This window comes from Gymnoscopelus braueri (genome assembly GCF_963280865.1).
Source record: "Gymnoscopelus braueri genome assembly, chromosome: 17".
Classification (NCBI taxonomy): domain Eukaryota; kingdom Metazoa; phylum Chordata; class Actinopteri; order Myctophiformes; family Myctophidae; genus Gymnoscopelus; species Gymnoscopelus braueri.
The window spans coordinates 27,475,831-27,495,489 of NC_137617.1; the positions used below are offsets into that span (position 1 = coordinate 27,475,831).

Consider the following 19,659-nt stretch of genomic DNA (forward strand, 5'->3'; position numbering starts at 1 on the left):
CACGATGGAAATAGATTGTTCAGTCAGGCTTCGTTTTTAGCTCCGCAAAACACTAAAAGTGCCAAGCAGTGTCCAGATTACTGCAAACACATTCCCCCCCATATGACTACTGTGTAAACGGGAATGGACACGGAACCCAAAGCCCCGGCAACTGCAGGAGAGCCAACGGGCCGCTTAAGTCTCACGTTACATCTGTGGACACTAAGGCTTGATTTATACTTTGTTGCTTGCTGGTGTCGCGCACCGGAAATAGACGATCTACAAGCTCACAACACGTCACACTGTGACACTTTGTGAGCTTGAAGATCGGCCATTTTTCGGTGAGCGGAACTGACACACAGCCAAGCATAACGGGACTTAAGTGGAAGGCAGAAGCTGCTTTGTGCTCGATGTGCAATTACCATGGTTTGGCTGAACTAATGACGGTTTTGATGTTTTGATATGATGCGCAAATATCATATAATTGCGCATTAAAATGCACTTCAGGGATGCCGCACTGCTAAAAATGGATGTGCTGATGTATGCCTGTTGACCACTAAGGTATTGTGAGTAGCTTGAGCTCATGGAAATGTTGTTTTATCATTGGCCAATTATTTAAGCTGTCTTCGATCCATGCACTCAGATTTTTTCGTTACTAATTCTTACTCTCGCTGCCTTCAGATCACTCCCAGAGGAGAAGGCCAAAGGTCAGGTGGTGTTGGAGCCATGTCTGCAGCCCTCGCCTGAGCCCAGCCCCAGTCCTGAATCTCCCAGAGTAGACATCCCCGCACAGCCAGCCGGGAGCAATGCCTCCGTCCCTGCTTCTGAACCGCGCAAAAGTCGGGTCCGCGAGCGCAGGCGAGACGGCCGCTCCAAAACCTACGACTGGTCCGAGTTCAAAGAGGGACAGAAGGAGAAGCCCAAGATGGACAGAGCGGACACCGTGGACCTCAGTTCCGCGTCCTCCACTACAACAACCACCTCTTCTTCCTCCTCGTCCTCCACTTCTTCTCCAGCCTCCTCGCCTGTCTCGAACGCCTCTTCTCCCCAGACCTCCTCGTCTGCCTCGGCTCCCGCACCGCCTCGCGCCGCAGCTCCGGGCGAGCCAGAAAAGGATCAAACGCGCTGGCATGAGGAGAGGAAGCGCGTCCTTCAGCACACCCCGCCCGGCGTCGCTCACACACCAAACACAGTCACAGTCACAATGACTAGTGTGTTAAACACCGCGGTTCATTCACGGATCCCTGAGCCCCAAGATCAAGGCAAGATGGAGGTGGACCACCCAAGCCATGAGCCCAGTGGAGACAGCCGCGGGCAGAGGGTTGACAGAAGCTCAGATGTCCACGTAGAGATTGAGCAGCGCTGGCATCAGGTGGAGACGACTCCGCTAAGGGAGGAGAAGCAGGTGCCCATCGCCTCAAGTCCAGGAACCCCCAACTCTGACAGACTGCCTGCACACGAGCTAGCAGCCCTGCTAGACAAAGAGGTAGGTTTCCTAGATGGCTCAGGAAAGGTTTGTTTGGTGTTATTTTAGTTTTAGGTTTGTCAAAAACTGAACTGTGAAGCGATTGAAAATCATTTGTAATATCTATGTTTTCTGTCATGAGACGTTATATACAGTATTATATTCGCAAACTATATATCTCATGTATATGGTGCAATTTTGTCGTTAAAGGTATTTATTAGCCCATTGTCTATCTGTTGTTGAAGGATGAGACTGATTGCATTTGACAGCTTGTCTCAAGTAAGGCAAATTTCCATGCGGCTCATCTATGTACACCTAGGTTGTCCTTGTTCTCATGGCTACGTAATGGCTCAGTCATTTAGTATACATGCATGCAGATGTATGTGTGACTTCTTGTTTGAATATAGACGCTGCACCGTGTCTGCTCTTTTGCTACCATCACCTTTCCGTGCTTCACTTTCCAGTACTGTACAACAAAACTGAAAGTGTGTGTGTGTGTGTGTGTGTGTGTGTGTGTGTGTTTTTTTTTTACATGCTGTATTCTGATCAGTTGGGACAGAAGCAGAAGGAGCTGGATCAACTGCAGGAACAGAACAACCGTCTGCAGGAGCAACTACAAGATGCTCGAGGGAGAGAACGAAGTGCCAGAGAGGGTTATGTTCTACAGGTACCTCTTTCATCAAGCAGGAGAGGATTTGTTCAATAAGAGAAAAAAAAGAGAAATATACTGTATTCACTTAATTACGTAGTATTTTGACCAATGAACGTTTTTTTATTTGATATAACATCTGATGTAGTTAAAAGAGTGTGAAGTAAACTTAAACCATGACTACTTGCCCTATACTGTCTACAGTACACTGTAAATAATTACATAAGTTCAATACTAGGTATACCTACTGCATAGGACATTTGTGTGAAATAAGATTTGTGTGTGTGGCTATTGTTAATATTAACCACTTTAACCTGGTGTCCTTATTTGGTCATTTTCAAACATTTTCATTTGGGGGGAAATAGCAGGTCTACAGCTCACTTGAGCTTGTAGATCAGCTGTTTTCACCACGTGACACCATTGTACGATTACGTATAAGAAAGGGCTGAAGTGGTTAAATTCTACTAACAGGTGTTGGGCTTATCTCTAAAAAATGGATGGATGCATGGATGTGGTGTTCTTACTGTAGCATGAATTTTCACTAACTTTTTTTTGTGGAGTTTCACATCTCGTGGGGGAATAATTGGTTTGGATTGGTATGCTCAAGGTAAGATACTTGGCCAGGAAGCCTTGCGCTGTGCTTTTTCCTGTCACCAATGGTTGTCTGTCCCTTCTTGAGCTTGTTTTGTGCATGTACTGTATGTGGGTGATGCATGGTTTCTCTAATGACTTTACATCACGCATGTTTTCTTTCTAAAGTGAAATCTCACTGTATAGGGAACGGTATTTTTCGTTGTGTAACATCACATTCACCATTTGGGGGGGGGGGTTCTCATTTGGGGACTCAAGAACTGTTTATATGTTTTAAGTAAGTGATGGTACAGTATTGATGTGAGCACCCTTCATCTGTTCACCTTCATTGTCTACTTTTCCATATTACTCCTACCCACTTCTGAGTTTTCTGTGTTCCACCCTGTTTTGTTATTCAACCTCTTCACCTTCACATAACCCCTGAAAAAGCACAGTGGAACGCTGGGGGAGAAAAAAAATACTTTCAGTATCTTAACAAATGGTGTAAATTTTTTCATGGAGAGGCAGGAGAAATTCCTACGTTCTCCATGGTCGCTCCTGAGATGTGGCTCTCCATACGTAACGTGACAATGTGAGGTGATGTCACTAACGAAAAAAACTGTCAATCTTTTAAAGAGTGCCACAACCCCCGCCTCGCCACACAGAGTGCCATGGCAACGCCTGCACAAGCTTAACCAAGATCTCCAGGGCGAGCTGGAGACCCAGAAGCGCAAGCAGGACTTCACTCATCAGCAGGTTCAGACTCTAAGGAGGTCCTACTCCGAAGCCCAGAATGCCGTAAGCCGCCACGAGGATGACATCCAGGCCCTGCAGGCAAAATTGGCCTCTGCGATGGCTGAGATCCTCGCCAGCGAGCAGGCCGTGGCCCGCATGCGTAACGAGCTCAAGTTAGAGCAGGAGCGCTCCAGGGAGCAGGAAGAGGACTGGGGACGCAGCGAGGCCACCCTGCGAGCCCAGCTGAAGGACAGCGAGGACAGGCTCCGCGAAGTGGAGGCGACTCTCTTGGAAAGGAGCCAGGCCCTCAGGCACCTGGAGCATCAGCAGGCCTTGCAGCGTGACCACCTCAGGGAGGTGCAGAGACTCCAGGAGAGGCTGCAGGAGGTGACGGCCCACCTAAGCGCCACGGAGGAGGGTCACGCGCTGAAGGAAGAGCGTCTGAGGGGGGAGCAGCGTTGCATGCAGGAGAGTCACGAGAGAGAGAAGCAGAGCCTGATTCGGAGATTGGCCGAGGCTGAAGCCACGCGTTCGGAGACTGAGGACAAGCTGCTGGAGGCGGAGCAGGAAGTAGGAGCTCTGTTGGCCGGAAGGCGGGCATCAGCGGTAGTGGAGGACAGGGAGGAGGTGCTGAGGCTGCAGCAGGAGCTCACCCAGAAGACCAATGTGGCGGAAACACTGAGGGAAAATGTTCGCAGGCTGGAGGAAGAGAAAGGTCATCTCACCTGCCGCTGTCAGGAGCTTCTCAACCAGATTGCAGAAGCGGACCGTGAGGTCAGTAAGCTACGTGGCCGTCTGAATTCGGAAGAGACCAATTACAACACTCTGGAGAACTCCTATGAGAGGGCCTCGGAAGAGTTCCAGAAGATGAGCCTGTTCCTCAGGGAAAAAGAAGAAGAGATCCACCAGACTAAAGACATGTATGAGAGGCTGGTAGAACGCAAGGAGCAGGACTTGAAAGAGGTCCTCATTAAGATGGAAGCCCTTGGCAACAGCCTGGAGGAGACGGAACAGAAGCTGCTGGCCAAGGAGGAGCTTCTCTGTCAGATGAGTCAGGCTGAACCCTGCAGTGCCGAAAAGGATCTGCAAGCCAAGCTTGTGGTTGCAGAGGACCGTATTGCAGAGCTGGAGCAGCACCTCAATGCCCTGCAGCTTGGCTATGCTGACCTGCGCATGGAGCGACGAGAGCAGAAAGCGCATTCTCAGGACATACCTATGGGAAGTCCTCAGACCTCAGCCTCTATGCCAACAGAACTGACAGTCTCCTTTGACACTGCATCCAAGACTTTCTCAGATGAGTACCTAGCTAAGAGACCTCGGATACGGTTTTCCAGTATTCAGTGCCAAAAGTATATGACATTAGAGGACATGGACACCAGTCAAATGGACAGTGCTGCTATGGATACAACCCAAGGGGTTAGCCAAGACTCTAAGGAATTAGATTGGACCCCTTCCACTGATGTCATATTCCAGTACAGTAGTGACCCAGAGAAGTTTGTTTCCATTATAAATGCCCTAGAGACTAAATTGCTGGCCACTGAGGAAAAGCTAAGAACCCTCACTCAAAAACTAGAAGAGCAAAAAGCTGTTGGACCAGAAGTCCTGAATATGCCAGATCATCAGAAATCAGATAATAGCTCTGAGCAAGAGAAGGTACAAAGTTGTAACAGCGAATGTCACATTGTTACTGCTAATAACCATTATGCCAAGGCACTAGTGTGTGTAGAGACAAGTCGCAAGAAAGTCAGGGCTATTCTCAGTGGCCGCGGTCATGAGAACACTGATTCACAGCTTCAGTCCCTGTCAGAAATAGAGAATGAATTGGTCAACGCAACATTGTACATTAGACAAGGAGAAAAGACTTTGGAGCAGCACTCACCAGTAGACGTTCAAGACCAAACCCAAGACACTCTCAATACCAAGGTCTTGGATGAAGAAGCAGCTCGCGCCTTTGCCAAAACATTGTCATTTGAGGCAATAGTTTTGAACAAAATGGCTTTGTTGATACAGAATCCAACGTCTGACCTCCGACAAGGTCTTGGTGAGATATGTAGAGAAGTTGAGATCATCAAGCAAAGTGATAGAGATTGTTTGGCTATCGTTTACGCTGATGTGTTGACCAGGAAGTTAATGTTAGAGAGCGCTTTCTGGAAGGAAGTGGAGCAGGCAGAGACACAGTGTGAAATATTGCAGGTAGAAGGTTCAAATGCTGCTCAACAAAGAGATGACAAAGTTTTGGCTGAAGACAAGGTTATCTTTAATACCTTTGTTAAGGCTGAACTAGCCTACTCTATTCAAGACCTGAAACACTTCTATGAGGAGAAATTGGGAACACTAAAAAGGGAACTGGCCGAAGCCCATCATAATCTACAACAAAGGGAACTAGCATTGAAAGAGATTTTTGATGCTTTCCAACGGCCTGATTTTGAAAACGTAGTTAGAGAGGTCAGAAATAACCAAAAACAGAGTTTAATGGATATTAACCCTCCTGATCTTGCCCCTTATATGGAGCAAATTGAAATGGAAGGAGCCAGATATCTGGTTGAGGAAATCCTAGATAGACACTTAGCTGGAGGTGTGCCATCTTGTAGTGTTGATTCCATTGAGTCATTGCAAACTGGGCAAGAGAACCTGGCCGCTGAGCTTCAGAGACAGGCAGCAATTCTCCATAGATTTGCCCAAGAAATAGAGTCTGGTGGTAACCAACCTGGACTGGCCCACATGATCCGTTCTATTGCAGGCCACCAACCCACCCACAGTATCACAAGTAGCTCCCTTTGTATGCGTGAGGCCCTTATCCAGGCCCAAGTGGCTTATGTTGCCTGTAGGCTACGAGCCATCCACAAGCAAGACTTGAGTCGGTGTCAACAGGCAGGTCAGAACATGGACGCTCTTGTCCAGGAGCACGCCCGCAATGTCAGTGCCATTCGAGAGAACTACGAAGCCTCTTTGCAGGATGAGCGCCTCAGCTTTGACCAAACGGTGGCCACTCTCCAGAACGAGAACCAATCCCTGAAGAGTGAGATCAGCCAACGTGTTGTCCAGCTCTCCCAGCAGCAGGACCAACTGGTCCACCTGGAGGAAAGTTTCCAGAAGGAAACCGAAGAGCTACGGAAGAGGCACAGAGAGGAGCTGAGTCAAGTAGAGCAGGACCGTGCCTCCACGGTGCTTGCCCTGATGGAGACGACCGCTGACAACCAAAGAAAGATGGAGTTGTTACTGGTGGACATGGACACCACAGAGGAGCGTCACGATTGCCACGTTAGGCGACTCGAGGAGCAGTTCCAGGAAAGGATCTGTGAGCTCCAGCTTCTCCACAAGGAGGAGATTCAGAAATTGCACACACATTACATAGACACCATTCACTGCATCCAAGATAGAGAACAGGCCGTGGACAGACCTGAAGACCCCCAGGCTGAAAAGGCGGCAGAACCGACTTGGCCAATGGAGGAGGGTGAACAGGAGAAAGTGGAGGAGCCATGGACCAGGTCAGATGTGGACCCCATGGTAGTTCTAAAGGACAGGATCCAGGAATTGGAGACCCAGATGACCAACATGAGGGATGAGCTAGAGAAACAGCACCTGGATGGAGATGTGGCGAGCCTGAAAGAAAAATACCAGAGAGACTTTGAAAGTCTTAAGGTTCTTGCTCTTTTTTTTATTACTTTAGCAAATAATTATTTTCCTGTGGTTAGTTGTAGATACAGTAGGTAAAAGCATCTGCAGCTGTCATTCAAATAAACAATCTTATTAGAATGTTAACTAATATTCAAGGATGGATTGTAATTGGGAAAAATGACATGGAATTTAATGAGAAATATGTTTCTCAACATTTAAATATCACAAAATATCAGAAGAAAAATAAAATGGCATGCTGCAGTATGTCTTTGAGTTCTTCCTAATGAGTAAAAGTATTTTTCAGTTGCATGTATCACTGTCACTGTAATATACACTGCCCGTTTCACTCAGGCAGCAGTAGTCTGTACTGTAGACTGTCTTGCCCCAGTTCAGTAATAGAATGAACCACCGTCTTTCAATCACAAAAGTCAGATTCTCAGGGATTTTGCTTCACTGCCTTAACTCGCTCTTTTGCTAACCTACAGTAGCTTGGCTTTGTAATCACTAAAGGCTTGCATGGCTGCTTGCAACGTGGTATTTAATGGTACAATTTAATCAGCATCGTGTAGCCTAGAATGCTCTGGACATAAACTGCACTGACCTCATATTAGTCAGACATTACAACACAGGTGATTGATAAAGGAATATTCAGGATTTGGGCAATCATGTTAACCCTTCGCCCTCTAGGCCACATGTGAACGAGGCTTTGCGGCCATGGAGGAAACTCACCACAAGGTGGTAGAGGATCTTCAGAGGCAGCACCAAAGGGAGGTCTGTAAGCTCATGGAGGAACGAGAACGACTCTTGGCTGAAGAAACTGCTGCCACTATTGCTGGTAATTAAAATAAGATTTTATTTTAAAATGTTTCGTTCAAAATCGTATTCTCTATTAGTCTTCCCAGAAGCTACATTATGTGAATGTTAGATATCAAACAGCTTCATGTTTTGTTCATATTGGGTGGTGGTAGGGTGGGGGGTTCTATCACCATGGGTTTTAACTAGGGGTGTGCCGATATATCGTCCCGCGATATATCGCTATACGTTTTCGTGCCGATATGTATCGTTTTGGCGTAAAAAAATAAATAAAATAAAACACTTTTTTGCAATAATAATAATGCAAAAACAGAAGTATTTGGTTACATTTGATTCCCCCCCCCCCCCCCCCGATATATTTTCATAATAAAAGTGCCATATATCGTATCGTATCGATATTGTGAGCCCAATATCGTGTATCGTATCGTGAAACTAGTGTATCGGCACACCCCTAGTTTTAACTGTGGCTAATTGCTACCTGTGCTTCAGCTATTGAAGCTATGAAGAATGCACATAGGGAAGAACTGGAGAAGACCCATCGCTCCCAGCTAAGTGGACTGAACGCTGACATCGATGAGCTTCGCTTACAATACGAGTAAGTTGTCTAACAAGAGTGTGGTGCTATTCCAAACTAGTTCATATACTGTACCTACTGTATTATTAACATTCCTAAAGGTCACCGCAACACAAAGGGCTTTTGTTTTCTCTGGGCAGGGTACAGCATAACACATTTGGCAGTATGAGCATATTCGAAAGAAACGTATTGTCCACATACAAGCAGTTAAATTCAAATGTGTCGGTGGAACCCTCTTAGGGAGGAGTTGCAGTCCATTCAGAGGGAGCTGGAGGTTCTGTCAGAGCAGTACTCTCAGAAGTGTTTGGAAAACGCCCACCTGGCCCAGGCTCTGGAGGCGGAGAGGCAGGCCCTCAGGCAGTGTCAGAGAGAGAACCAGGAGCTTAATGCACACAATCAGGTTTATATACGCACCCACTCAAACACACATGGTGGGAGGTTGTGATGACCTTGCATTGATACATATTCATGTTGTGATGTACAGTACATACATTTACTGACCTCTAAATTAAACCTCTACCTTCACCGCACACCTACTGCATACCTAACCTTCATATTTAAAGTTAATGTTAATGTTGGACCTAAAATCCTCTTCAAATGTGACGACTAACAAAATGGCCTGACTTTGCAGGACTTCCTTTATACTTGCTGCAAGAATAAAAGTACAAAGAGACAATTCACTCGCATGCCCACAAACACACACATTCACACTCCCTCCTATAGACACAAACAAAGTGGACTATCTTTCTCTCTTGCCTACAGGAATTGAATAACAGGCTGACGGTAGAGATCACTCGTATGCGCTCCTGCTATAGTGGTGAAACAGTGCTGTCACCACTCACCCAGGGCAAGGATCTGTACGAACTGGAGGTACACACACACACACACACACACACACACACACACACACACACACACACACACACACACACACACACACACACACACACACACTCTAAGAGAAGTGAGCAAATTACACCAGTCCTTGCTGACCTTCACTGGATTTTTAAGATGTTACTGCTTGTTTTTAAAGCCCTGAATTGTCAGGCTCCTGCCTATTTTTGTGATCTTTTAACTCCCTATGAGCCTGGCCGCTGCCTGAGATGTTCCAGCAGGGCCCTACTAATGGTTCCAAAATCTCTGCTAGTTACTAAGGATGACCCTCGGCTGTAGAACTCTCTGCCTGGGGATCTCAGGCAGGCAAACTCAGTGTCCTCTTCTTAAAACTCCTATCGCACAGCTTTTTTTAAATTGATGACTTGTAACCTGCTTGTTTATCTTAACCTTGGATATTACTCACTTTTATTATTTATTGTATTATTATGCAAAACACTTTGTAGCTTAAAAGGTGCTACAGTATACAAATAAAGTTATTATTATCATTGTTGTTATTAACATCTAGTTTTCTTTTGTGATCTCTAATCTGTTGATTTCATCTCCTTCATATTAGGTGTTACTACGAATCAAGGAGTCAGAGATCCAATACCTTAAACAAGAAATCCACTCACTGAAAGATGAGCTACAGTCTGCTTTAAGGGTATGAGAAATCCATTGAAATTGTTTAACTGAAAGGATCATGTTTTATCCGTCTAAGTTCTCTTACTAAGAGAGCAGGAACTCAACTGGTGTTTAATGTTACCCTTTTCCAGGATAAGAAATATGCCACAGACAGATATAAAGGCATCTACACAGAACTCAGCATCGTGAAAGCAAAGGCTGACTGTGACATCACCAAACTGAAGGAAAAGCTCCTCGTTGCCACAGAAGAACTGGGAGAGAGGACAGTAGATGGAGCTGGCACTCCTGGATATGGTCAGTTGAACAAGGTTATCATTTGGGGGTCTTGGCATAGGAACATTTGTTTTGGATTTTAATGGTTTTGAAAAGCTAAATAGTGTTAATATGAATGAAGGCCTATTTGCATTGTTCTGCAGTATTTACAACTTGTAAAGAAAGAATTATCGGAAGAACAGGTTCTGTCATTCCATTCTGGCACTGTAGTTTTATTCTACTACATTAAGCTACTTTCATTTCACCAATTAATCAAGTTGGTTGTGTTCTCTTTTTTATTTATTTATAAGACATCATGAAATCGAAAAGCAATCCAGACTTCCTGAAAAAGCGGTCACTGATCTCCAGGCAGACACGCGGTGAAAGATCAAAGGTAAGAGACTGATTCAACTTTTATTTGAAGCATAAATAATATTTGTTTAAAAACATTGAGACTGGACACAGAGGTGCCTGTTTCATGTAATCAATTCCCAACTGATCCCCAAACCTGTTGTTTTGGGGAGCGCTGGTGTTACGGCCACTAAACCTGGCTTGAACACCAATAGCCATAATATAATAACAGCACAAAATCAGGTCTCAATTGCAATGAATTTTATATTCAGATAAACACGTTAAAGAGATGGGGAGAGACATGCAGCAAAGATCGTCGGGAACGGGACTCGAACCCACGTCATGTCAGGCTACATTGAAGCCTAGGTGCCCGGACCGCTACGCCAGCCGTCCGGGCCAAACTATTACAGAGTTTAACTGACTTTTGAGAGTTGGGACAACTATTATATTCTATTGCAAAGTTTAGGTGACATTGCTGGGTGGACAACAGAGGGACCATTGAGTAGTAAACATACAACAGAGTAAACATACAACTGAGTTATAGCCGTGACAGAAATGGTAAAAAATAATGATAAATCACAAACAAAGAAAAAATCGCTATTTTGGTGTTCGGCCAATAATTTTTATTTTGGTGCATTCCAACTGATCAAATAAGACCCAACCAAAATATTGTAGCATGCAAAATATGCAAGAGCAGTTTGACGTCCCATGGCAGTACAATGTGCATGCTTGAGCATCTGAAAAGAAAGCATCCTTGCTGGTTATCAAATAGAATTATTGTGTTATTAATGTAAAAGATTGATTGGTTAATCAGTTTGTTGCAGCCCTACTTGACGGCAATGACATTTGCTCAATGTTGAGTCTACTGTAACTTCAATTTGTCTGTGTTTTTGTGAAAGTCAATTTCATAGTACATGTTTGTATATATATGTATTCAGTGTTGGCAAGTACAGTACTGTAAGTCAAAGTGATTTTCATGCATTGTAAGATTGTCACCTGTGTTTTTTTTTGTCCGGCAGTCTGTCACTGAACAAGTTTCATTGGATAGCTGACTCCCATTGTGGGGTGACTCCCCCTCCCTTCCCTGTCCCAAGATATGCTGTAGGTATACTGTAGCATGACCTAGGGCGAGCATGCCCTACCCCACATTGCATGAGTTCCTTTCCAACACAACCCTCCTTTCTTTGCCCCAACTTCTTTTGCATTACCTTCAAGAGTTATTAGTAGTTTCCATGTCAGGCAAAAACATCGCAGTCTCACATTTATTGGAAGGTCATAGCAGAGGTGGTGGGGCAAGTGTAGCCTGAAAACTACACTGCCCTATGATGAAAACCCACCTGGTTAGTTTTGACTCCAGAAAGATTGTTCACATGAATTTCTGTACAGAACAGTATGCACTGTACAGTATGTTCAGAGGCAATGTGTTCCTACTTATAGCCACCTTTTCTGTAGTTATAGTAACATTCAGGCACACATGCCCCCAGCGTTTTGTCCGTGGATATAACTAGATCCTGGGCTCACAGACACCATATAGTAGTAGTTCAGCTGTTATGGCTTGGTGCCCTGTATGTGTGAATTAACTTGATCTGTGAGCTGCCGTCTTTGGTTTGTTTGTCATTTAGTCTTGTGATTGTTCGTTGTCATTTGGTCTGTGTTTCTAACTTGCACGACTATAACATCACTATGTTTTCCTGTACCTCTTGAGTGGAGTTTAATCTAGTTAACCATTAACATTTCTCGCAGCACAACGCAGTGAATGTACTCCTTGTTACTCAAATGTACATGACATGTGTTGATTGATGCACCATTTGTTCTAAGATTGTTGTTTCCTTAATGATGGGTATAGGATGGGTTCATTCAATTATTAACCCATTAGGACCGGGAACGCATCCGTGTCATTTTTAGATTTGAGCTAAAAACACATTATTTTACACTTTGGCTATTCAAAAATAGCAGATATACAAGCTCTGCTATTTTTGAAAAATCGTGAAAATGTGTGCAAATCTTTTAAAATATATATATTTTTAAAGCGAACATTTGTAACTCAAATCTTTGCTTCAGGGGGTCCCTGGAACAAAATATTTTGAGATGGGGGTCCGTGGACAAATACATATTCATTTTGGGGTCCTTGACATGAAAACGTTTGAGAACCACTGATATAGTAACATACGTTTTTTCAAAAAACGGTTAGGATTTCGAATTTGTAGAATCGGAACCTCAGGCCTTAATGGGTTAAGGTAAACATGTGCTTTGTTCCAGTGAGCATACACATTTGCCTAAAATAGATGACTGAAGTCACTTGTCTGGTTTTTGAAAGCTCCTCTCTGGCTGTCAAAGTCCTTATCAGTCAAATATAAACGACATATTTTCTTTCCTTCCTCCCGTAGAGCCTAAAAGAGGGACTAACTGTGCAGGAACGCATGAAGCTCTTTGAGGCAAAAGATTCCAGGAAGATTTAATTTTGGGGAATCTGAAGTTTTTCCTTCACACTCTGTTCTTTGCTAAGCCTTGCTTTTTGGTCAAAATGGCTAAGGTCATGCCATCATCGTTGACCATATTCACACACGATTTTTGCTCTTGCATCATATTCGGTGGTTGGGGAACCCCCTGCTGTGTGAATATGATCAATGAGGAGACTCACAAAGGATAATGTACAATGTCTATAAATACTAAATCTAAATAAGTATAGACTGGCTTCAATCCTGTTCCTATGGAGGATTGTAGTTGTTGTTTTTGGTCCTAAAATAGTCTCTTCATGTGTGTTTACATTATTAAATCAATTTTGTGTAAAAGATTTCTCGAGTAATAACCTTTTATGTGGAACCAGTCCACGGGTGGTGAACTGTCACACTTCAGCTGTGTTACCTTTTGAGAGGGCTAAACAACAGCGTTTTAATTGTATTCTTTCCATCCCTCAAAATGCCAAAACAGATAGCAATACACAGTATAAATAATATATATTTCCCAAATAGGAATTCATAGACTATCTGCTGTATTTTATTGTTTGGGTTACAATAATTTCTTTTATCTAATGATTTTTATGTTGCACCAGTTATGTTGTACATAACTACTGGATATGTGGAAGAGTATGGTTTGCCGTTGATTGTTGGGGCATCTGCTGTACTATACCTTTTGGTTTTGATTTGATATTCAACAATGTGATGCTTTGTTTTAATGACGTATGAGAGTTTTTTAACATTATTTTGAGTGCCTGTGTGTGGAGATGGGAAGGGGATGGGGAGGGGGGGGGGTGTTGCACTTATCACTTGACTACTTGAGGAAGCCGTTTCTTTATTTTGTTTTCGTCTCAATGGTGTGATGACTTCAACCCAACTATTTGTTACAGTGCAAACAGACTTCTTGGCGTCTGTTGAATATGGTAGAACAAGCTACAAACTCTTAACTCGCTACTGATGTTTTCTCTCTCTATTACTTACATCATAGATTTCTGTTTCCTCATAGTTCTGGGATCGGTGTTTAAGGATTTAATCTTAAAAGTGACACTATTTAGGGCTTTGCATGACTGTATGGTAATTTGAACTCCCGGAATGGTTTGCCTCATTTTCCTCCTTTTATGCTTTAGTGTGGAAAACATAAGCTTTGCCTTTGCAAGTCCTACTGTTTAGATGTTGAGACTGAAACTTTTTTTTTCTTCAGTTTTTTTAAACTGTAAATGGCTGTCCTGAAGCACTTGGCCCAATCCCTGACCTCTCACTGAAATCTTTGTCTTTGAAATACAGTAGTCTTTGTGCCTCAACTGAGTGAAGAATACACATCCATTGACACCTGTGCAGCTATGGATACACACTGTATAGTATTCAAATCACGCCTTGTACATATATGCCACACGGAAAACTTCTGTATTTTGTTTTAAACTTGTATCTTGCTTATTAGCTCTATATGAAATATATATATGAATATTTTTTATTTTCGTTTGAATGTATAACGCCAATAAATGAAGTGTTTCTGAATTTTAGGAGTGATTTTGTCAATGATTTATTCTAGTCTTTGGAAAATGTAAAATACAGCACTACCAAGAAGTTGCTAAAATCTTCAAGTGTTATGCGTAGTACCATTACAAAGCCAAGCTGCTGCATTCAGAACTATTTGCAGGAAGGAAAACATGAGCTATATACAATTAAAGGAAGAATATGGATTTAGAATATAGAAAAGTATTTCAGCATGTGTATGAAACTGTCCACATGAGGGTGCTGTGGGCTTGGGCACAATGTCATTGAAGCTAATGCATATTTCATGCTGCATTTGTGAAGGTTTTAAAATGATGTCCCGCAACCAGATTCCTCCATTTGTTTCATGCTAAGGACACCCAGAAAATGCATTTTGTTCTAGAATACCAAATTAGATGGATATTATGCAAAATAAACTAAAGACTATTTAAAAAAAGAAAAATCACCTCTTTGAATCAAGAATCCTTGGGTGTTCTCGTACGGTTTAACACCACTTGCTCATTAACTGTTTTCATTTCCAGTTAATGGTAAATCAATTTAATAGCATGTGTCACAGTTACTGGTTGTAACAAACACCGACTGTAAGATTCAAGGAGATTTTAGTGAACTCTGGTGGAGTTTGATACTTTTATCAGGCTTAACTAACATAGGATCCATTAGAAAGCTAAAAGTAGGTCTACAGAAATTGATCTCTTTATGATTGCAATCAATTACAATATCACTTACATGGAGTGTATGTGTACACTGTATGTTGGACTGGAGTTTATCCAGACATAATATACATAAAGCGACAGTGTATACAGTAGAGTAACACTCTCTCATTGATGAGAGAGAGGGTTTTTTGGGATGTGTGTGCCAGAATCAAAGTAGCATGGCAAGAGAGACAGAGATAGAGAGAGTGAGACTGAGCTATAGAGAGAGAGAGAGAGACACCATTCACACCTTCCAACAAAAAACAATCAAATACTGCGATTTGCATATGAAAAACCCAAGGAACTACACAAATTAACATTAAAGGCCATGGCTGCATATCAGTGGGCTGTGTGACGGGCGGTATGTCGGTATTATGTGGGCCTTTTACACGGGTTGCCATGCAGTCCTCAAGGAGAAATAGTTGAATTGAAGGAGTCTCATTGAGGATGCGGGAGAGTTGGCAGGTTAACACCCACACGATTCAGTGGCAAACATGAGATGTTAAAACAAAATAACTGCCTGGTGAAAGCCTTTACGACCCATAGTATCCACTTTACTGTTAAGAGATAGAGCAGTAGGAATAAAAATTACTTCAGAAATATTTGTTAAGTATGTGGCAAAATTTTGCTGATTTTGTTTGTTTGTTTTGCTTATAGAAAAACATCAGGGTTAAAGAGGACATACTGGAACATTCATTTTGGTTCTGTTGGACATAGCAGCTGACCTGGCTTGGGTGTAAGGGTGGTGAGAGGGCTGGCTGCTCAATCAAGGGACAAACCGGTAATCCTCTGTCTGGTTTATGTGGGGTTCCACCGTAGCCTGGGCCTTGACCTTTGCAGTGGTAGCTGCTAGACTTAGAAACTAAGGACAGGTGACCCTGGTGTTGACTGTTTAGCTTATGGAGCCACTTCATCTTCTGTCAGGGTGGAGGGGAGCAGCGATTTCCTTGCCTATTTGTTAGCTGACCTGGCTGTAAGTCTGTGACAGGGTCACCATGTTTAGATGACCAATGTTCATAGCGCACTGTCCTTCCAAAAGGCTATGCATATCACATATCATCACCTTGTTTAAATAATGGCATATGTCATTTTCTATGACATACAAAATGACATATGACATAGAATCTATGTCAATGTCAAGTTTTTCAGAAAACGGAAAAAACTGAGAGGATTAAATGACTCATGCTGTGTTCACACTGGGCTGGCAGCTACAAAGATACGGGCTACCGTTCATTTTCAATGGAAGCCAGCGACATGAAGATACAAAGATACATCCGACGTTTGTAGCGAAACGTCGAATGTATAGCGAGAGAGTTGCGTCACTACTAGCATAGACTCCCATTGTAAGAATAGAATGCGGAAATTCTCTTTCTATCTCTTCCAATGTTTGGAGATACAGGAGGCAACATCCCAGATGAAAGCGTGACGCAACTCTCTCTACGGGTCTGGTTTGTAGCTGCTGCAAAAGCTACAACATGTACAAGTTACAAAAAAGTTGAGCTTGTTTGAACTTGAGCTACAAAGATGTAAAGCTACAAATATGCTGTGTATCTTTGTAGCTTTTGTATCTGCCATCTGCCGCAGCATTAGGCCAATTTGTGTTTTACTTACAGTAGGCCAAATTATTAATGCCAAGTCAAATTGTCTTTGTGATTTAGGCCATGAAAATGGCCTAGGTCACACTCTTGAGATAGGCCATTATACTACTGGGGTGGGAACATCATGATCCTTTTCAATAAGGATATAGGCGATTGGGCCAATGGCATGAAGAGCTGATTTAGGCAAATCATTTTCCTCAAAAAATTACGTGGGCCATTATTTTAGGAAGGTGACGATATGTTAAAATATTTCTATTATTTCTATGCTGCCTGTTCTTATTTCATATAATTAAGCACAATTTCATACATTTTATTATTATGTTCCTGTTCCAGTATGGTTTTCCCCCTCATGTGTCATGTTTATTGTTTCATTCTTATAACCATAGTAGTTTGATGTAGAATCAGAGAAGTGAATAAGAGTTGTTCCATCTCTTTATTCAAAGAAATTCAGTGCATGTAATACAGCAGTGTACAGCTTTCATCAAAGGCAATTTTACAATCCAACATGACATTGTTCATATAAAACATAACATTTACCTTTTTAAATCATTTTACGTTGATGAAAAAATTTACACTATTTACAAATCATTTAAAAGGATTGTCTCTTAATTATAGTGTTATCTGGTGGACTTAGTTTATGGCGTAAGTTTATATTTAAAAAATGATTGTTCTATCCTCTTTTTGTCTTGAAGTGCAGGGCTGTTAGTACAGCCCTGCACTTTTAGTGCAGTCATTTACTGTACTAACAATCAATGTCCAGTTTTTAGTGCATTAGTATTTATTCTCCCTTGCGATATACAATATATTTTCCTTCATTCACTCTTTGCCTCATAAGGTGCTAAATGTTCATGGGAGGATGTGAGCAAGAATTTTGATGGAGCTTCCTGGTGCAGTGAAAATTGCTGGGCATGCCAAAGACAAAGAAATAGGTGCGTAACCGTTTGAATGACGACAAGGATTCAGTTCTGTTCAGGTTAAAGACAGAGGGAACAGGGATTTTAGGAGTCTGCTGCTGTCAAGGGGCTTGGAGGACACTGGGCTTCCAGTCGCTGTATAGAGGGAGGTCTCTTTGGGGTTTTGGCAGATGAGGGAATGTCTGTGAACACCATGGGCCGTCCGTCGGGACAAAGCAAGACGCTGGAGTCTGCCTCGCACTTAGTTGTTCTGCCGGGCCACAGTGCCTCGGCGGGACTGGGCCTCAAGCCGAGGCCACCGGGAGACAAAACGTCTGCGCTCACTACCGCCATGCCCGCCTGACTCATCTTGATCAGCATGTCCAGCGACTGCTTACGGCTCTCCAGTGAAGCCTTCAAGGCCTTCCTCTCGTCGTCGTCCTCCTCTCTCTCCTCCTCCGCCTCTTCGTCCTCCTCCTCCGTCTCTGTGGTGTTGTCTTTCAGACTCCCGTCGTCTCTCATGCCCTGGTCACCCGGGACGACTGTCTCCGTCACGTCTTTCTTCACGGACAGGTCAAGGGGTCCTTCGCTCTGGCGGGCTGTCCGCTCCAGTGCCTGGTGGATGTGGGAGAGCTCACTGCGGATCTTGCTGAGGTGTTCCCAGAGGTGGCCTTGAGCCGGGAGGTCCTCTTTTTCGAGGTGGGAGATCTTGTGCTCGGCCTCCTGGTACTCCTGCAGGGCCTTAGAGAGGTCATTGAGGAGAGCGGCCACGGATTCTGAAGCGCCCTCACCTGCTGCTCGAGCTCCCTCTCGACCGTTGGTTTTTCCACAGTGAGCGAGGAAGACCGATTCACTGTTGGGGCTGGTGGGGGGGTCATGGTACCACTGGGCTGCAGGTCGTGTCTGAGTCGTACCACTCTGTAAACTGTGAGGAACAACAACATTTGGAGAGCCTTAGTTAACTGCACCTTTTAAAACGATCACAAACAGCAATAAAGCTAAATGGTATTGTTCATAGAAAGATTATCCATGTTATATTAAAATGCCGTATGACAGTTTCAACAAAATCGTGATAATTTCAACAAATCCTAGTCTTACCTGCTGTGCAGAATAAACTTGTCCGTTGCCATGGTTAGAGGTGAAGCATTGTGAATGTTCTTTAAGAGGTCCAAGGTGAAGCCCATGGTCGGCTTCTTCTCCATGGGGGCCTCGTGGCTCCCCAACGGGGCCCCTGTCCTCTTCAGGCCCCAGCCAGCTTTAGCGGTCTCCTTAGCCGTGACCTGCAGCCTGTCCCCTAACCTGTGGCCAGGGTCCGGGGACTCTCTTTGGGGCGAGGCCCAGCCTGCAGGGGAGACGTTGGACGTCCCCGGCCGCAGGGCAGGCACTTTCCACAGGTTCACTTTGGACTGGTACCCGGGGAGGGCGGTGGGCTCCAGGCTGTTTGTGGAGGCCTTGTGCCCTTTGCCGGACTCATTCTGAGCCGGGGCCGCTCCGAAAGTGTGCTCGCAGAGGAACGGGTAGTACAGGCGGGGAGGGAGGAGTCCTCTGTCCGCGTGAGGGTGCGCGCTGGAGGCGGGGTGCATGAGCTGAGCGGCCGACGCCAGGAAGGGAAGCTGGGCGGCGAGCTGTGAGTTGTGGGCGGTCAGATTGGAGGCCGCAGTGGGGATGGCCGAGTTCACGTAGGAGAAGAGGCCGGGGCTTATGGGATAGCCCACCCCGAGGAGCGACAGGTTAAGTCCAGTGGGATCCTGGTAGTCCACCAGGTTGGGCGGCGGAGGGTAGCAGGGGATTGAGCCGCCCACCCTGGACTGGGCGCCTTCGGACTTGCCTTTTGCGTGGCTGGTGGTCAGCAGCCGCCACTGCTCCGACAGCAGACCGGGGGCCGTCAGGCAGGTCTTGGACAGCTTGTATTGTTTGAGCTGGGCCTCCACCTCTATGGAGCGGGCCCTCAAAAGCTGGTCCTCAAGGGAGTACATGTCGGCCA

General features: G+C 44.3%; 2 protein-coding genes across 6 annotated transcripts in view; one reads left to right on the forward strand and one right to left on the reverse strand.

Annotated features, from left to right (window-relative positions):
- The window catches only part of LOC308105350 (myosin phosphatase Rho interacting protein), a 74,493-nt gene extending 59,998 nt beyond the window's left edge, over positions 1 to 14,495 (forward strand). For 4 of the 5 annotated variants that reach the window (XM_080456014.1, XM_080456016.1, XM_080456017.1 and 1 more), the window contains 11 exons: positions 661 to 1,465; positions 1,995 to 2,111; positions 3,300 to 7,040; positions 7,704 to 7,851; positions 8,319 to 8,424; positions 8,644 to 8,803; positions 9,166 to 9,273; positions 9,854 to 9,940; positions 10,053 to 10,215; positions 10,485 to 10,567; positions 12,912 to 14,495. In XM_080456014.1, the coding sequence (XP_080312140.1) occupies positions 661 to 1,465; positions 1,995 to 2,111; positions 3,300 to 7,040; positions 7,704 to 7,851; positions 8,319 to 8,424; positions 8,644 to 8,803; positions 9,166 to 9,273; positions 9,854 to 9,940; positions 10,053 to 10,215; positions 10,485 to 10,567; positions 12,912 to 12,983 (5,590 nt within the window). In that variant the 3' untranslated portion in view covers positions 12,984 to 14,495. Of the gene's footprint in view, positions 1 to 660; positions 1,466 to 1,994; positions 2,112 to 3,299; positions 7,041 to 7,703; positions 7,852 to 8,318; positions 8,425 to 8,643; positions 8,804 to 9,165; positions 9,274 to 9,853; positions 9,941 to 10,052; positions 10,216 to 10,484; positions 10,568 to 11,543; positions 11,626 to 12,911 lie in introns of all 5 variants that reach the window. The other variant, XM_080456015.1, reaches the window with a different exon arrangement.
- Positions 14,496 to 17,780: 3,285 nt separating this feature from the next.
- prr35 (proline rich 35) overlaps positions 17,781 to 19,659 on the reverse strand; it is a gene marked incomplete at both ends in the record, with an annotated part of 2,405 nt that continues 526 nt past the window's right edge. The window contains 2 exons of the mRNA XM_080455977.1: positions 17,781 to 18,600; positions 18,774 to 19,659. The exon at positions 18,774 to 19,659 is cut by the window's right edge and continues 526 nt beyond it. Of these exons, the coding sequence (XP_080312103.1) occupies positions 17,781 to 18,600; positions 18,774 to 19,659 (1,706 nt within the window). The remainder of the gene's footprint in view (positions 18,601 to 18,773) is intronic.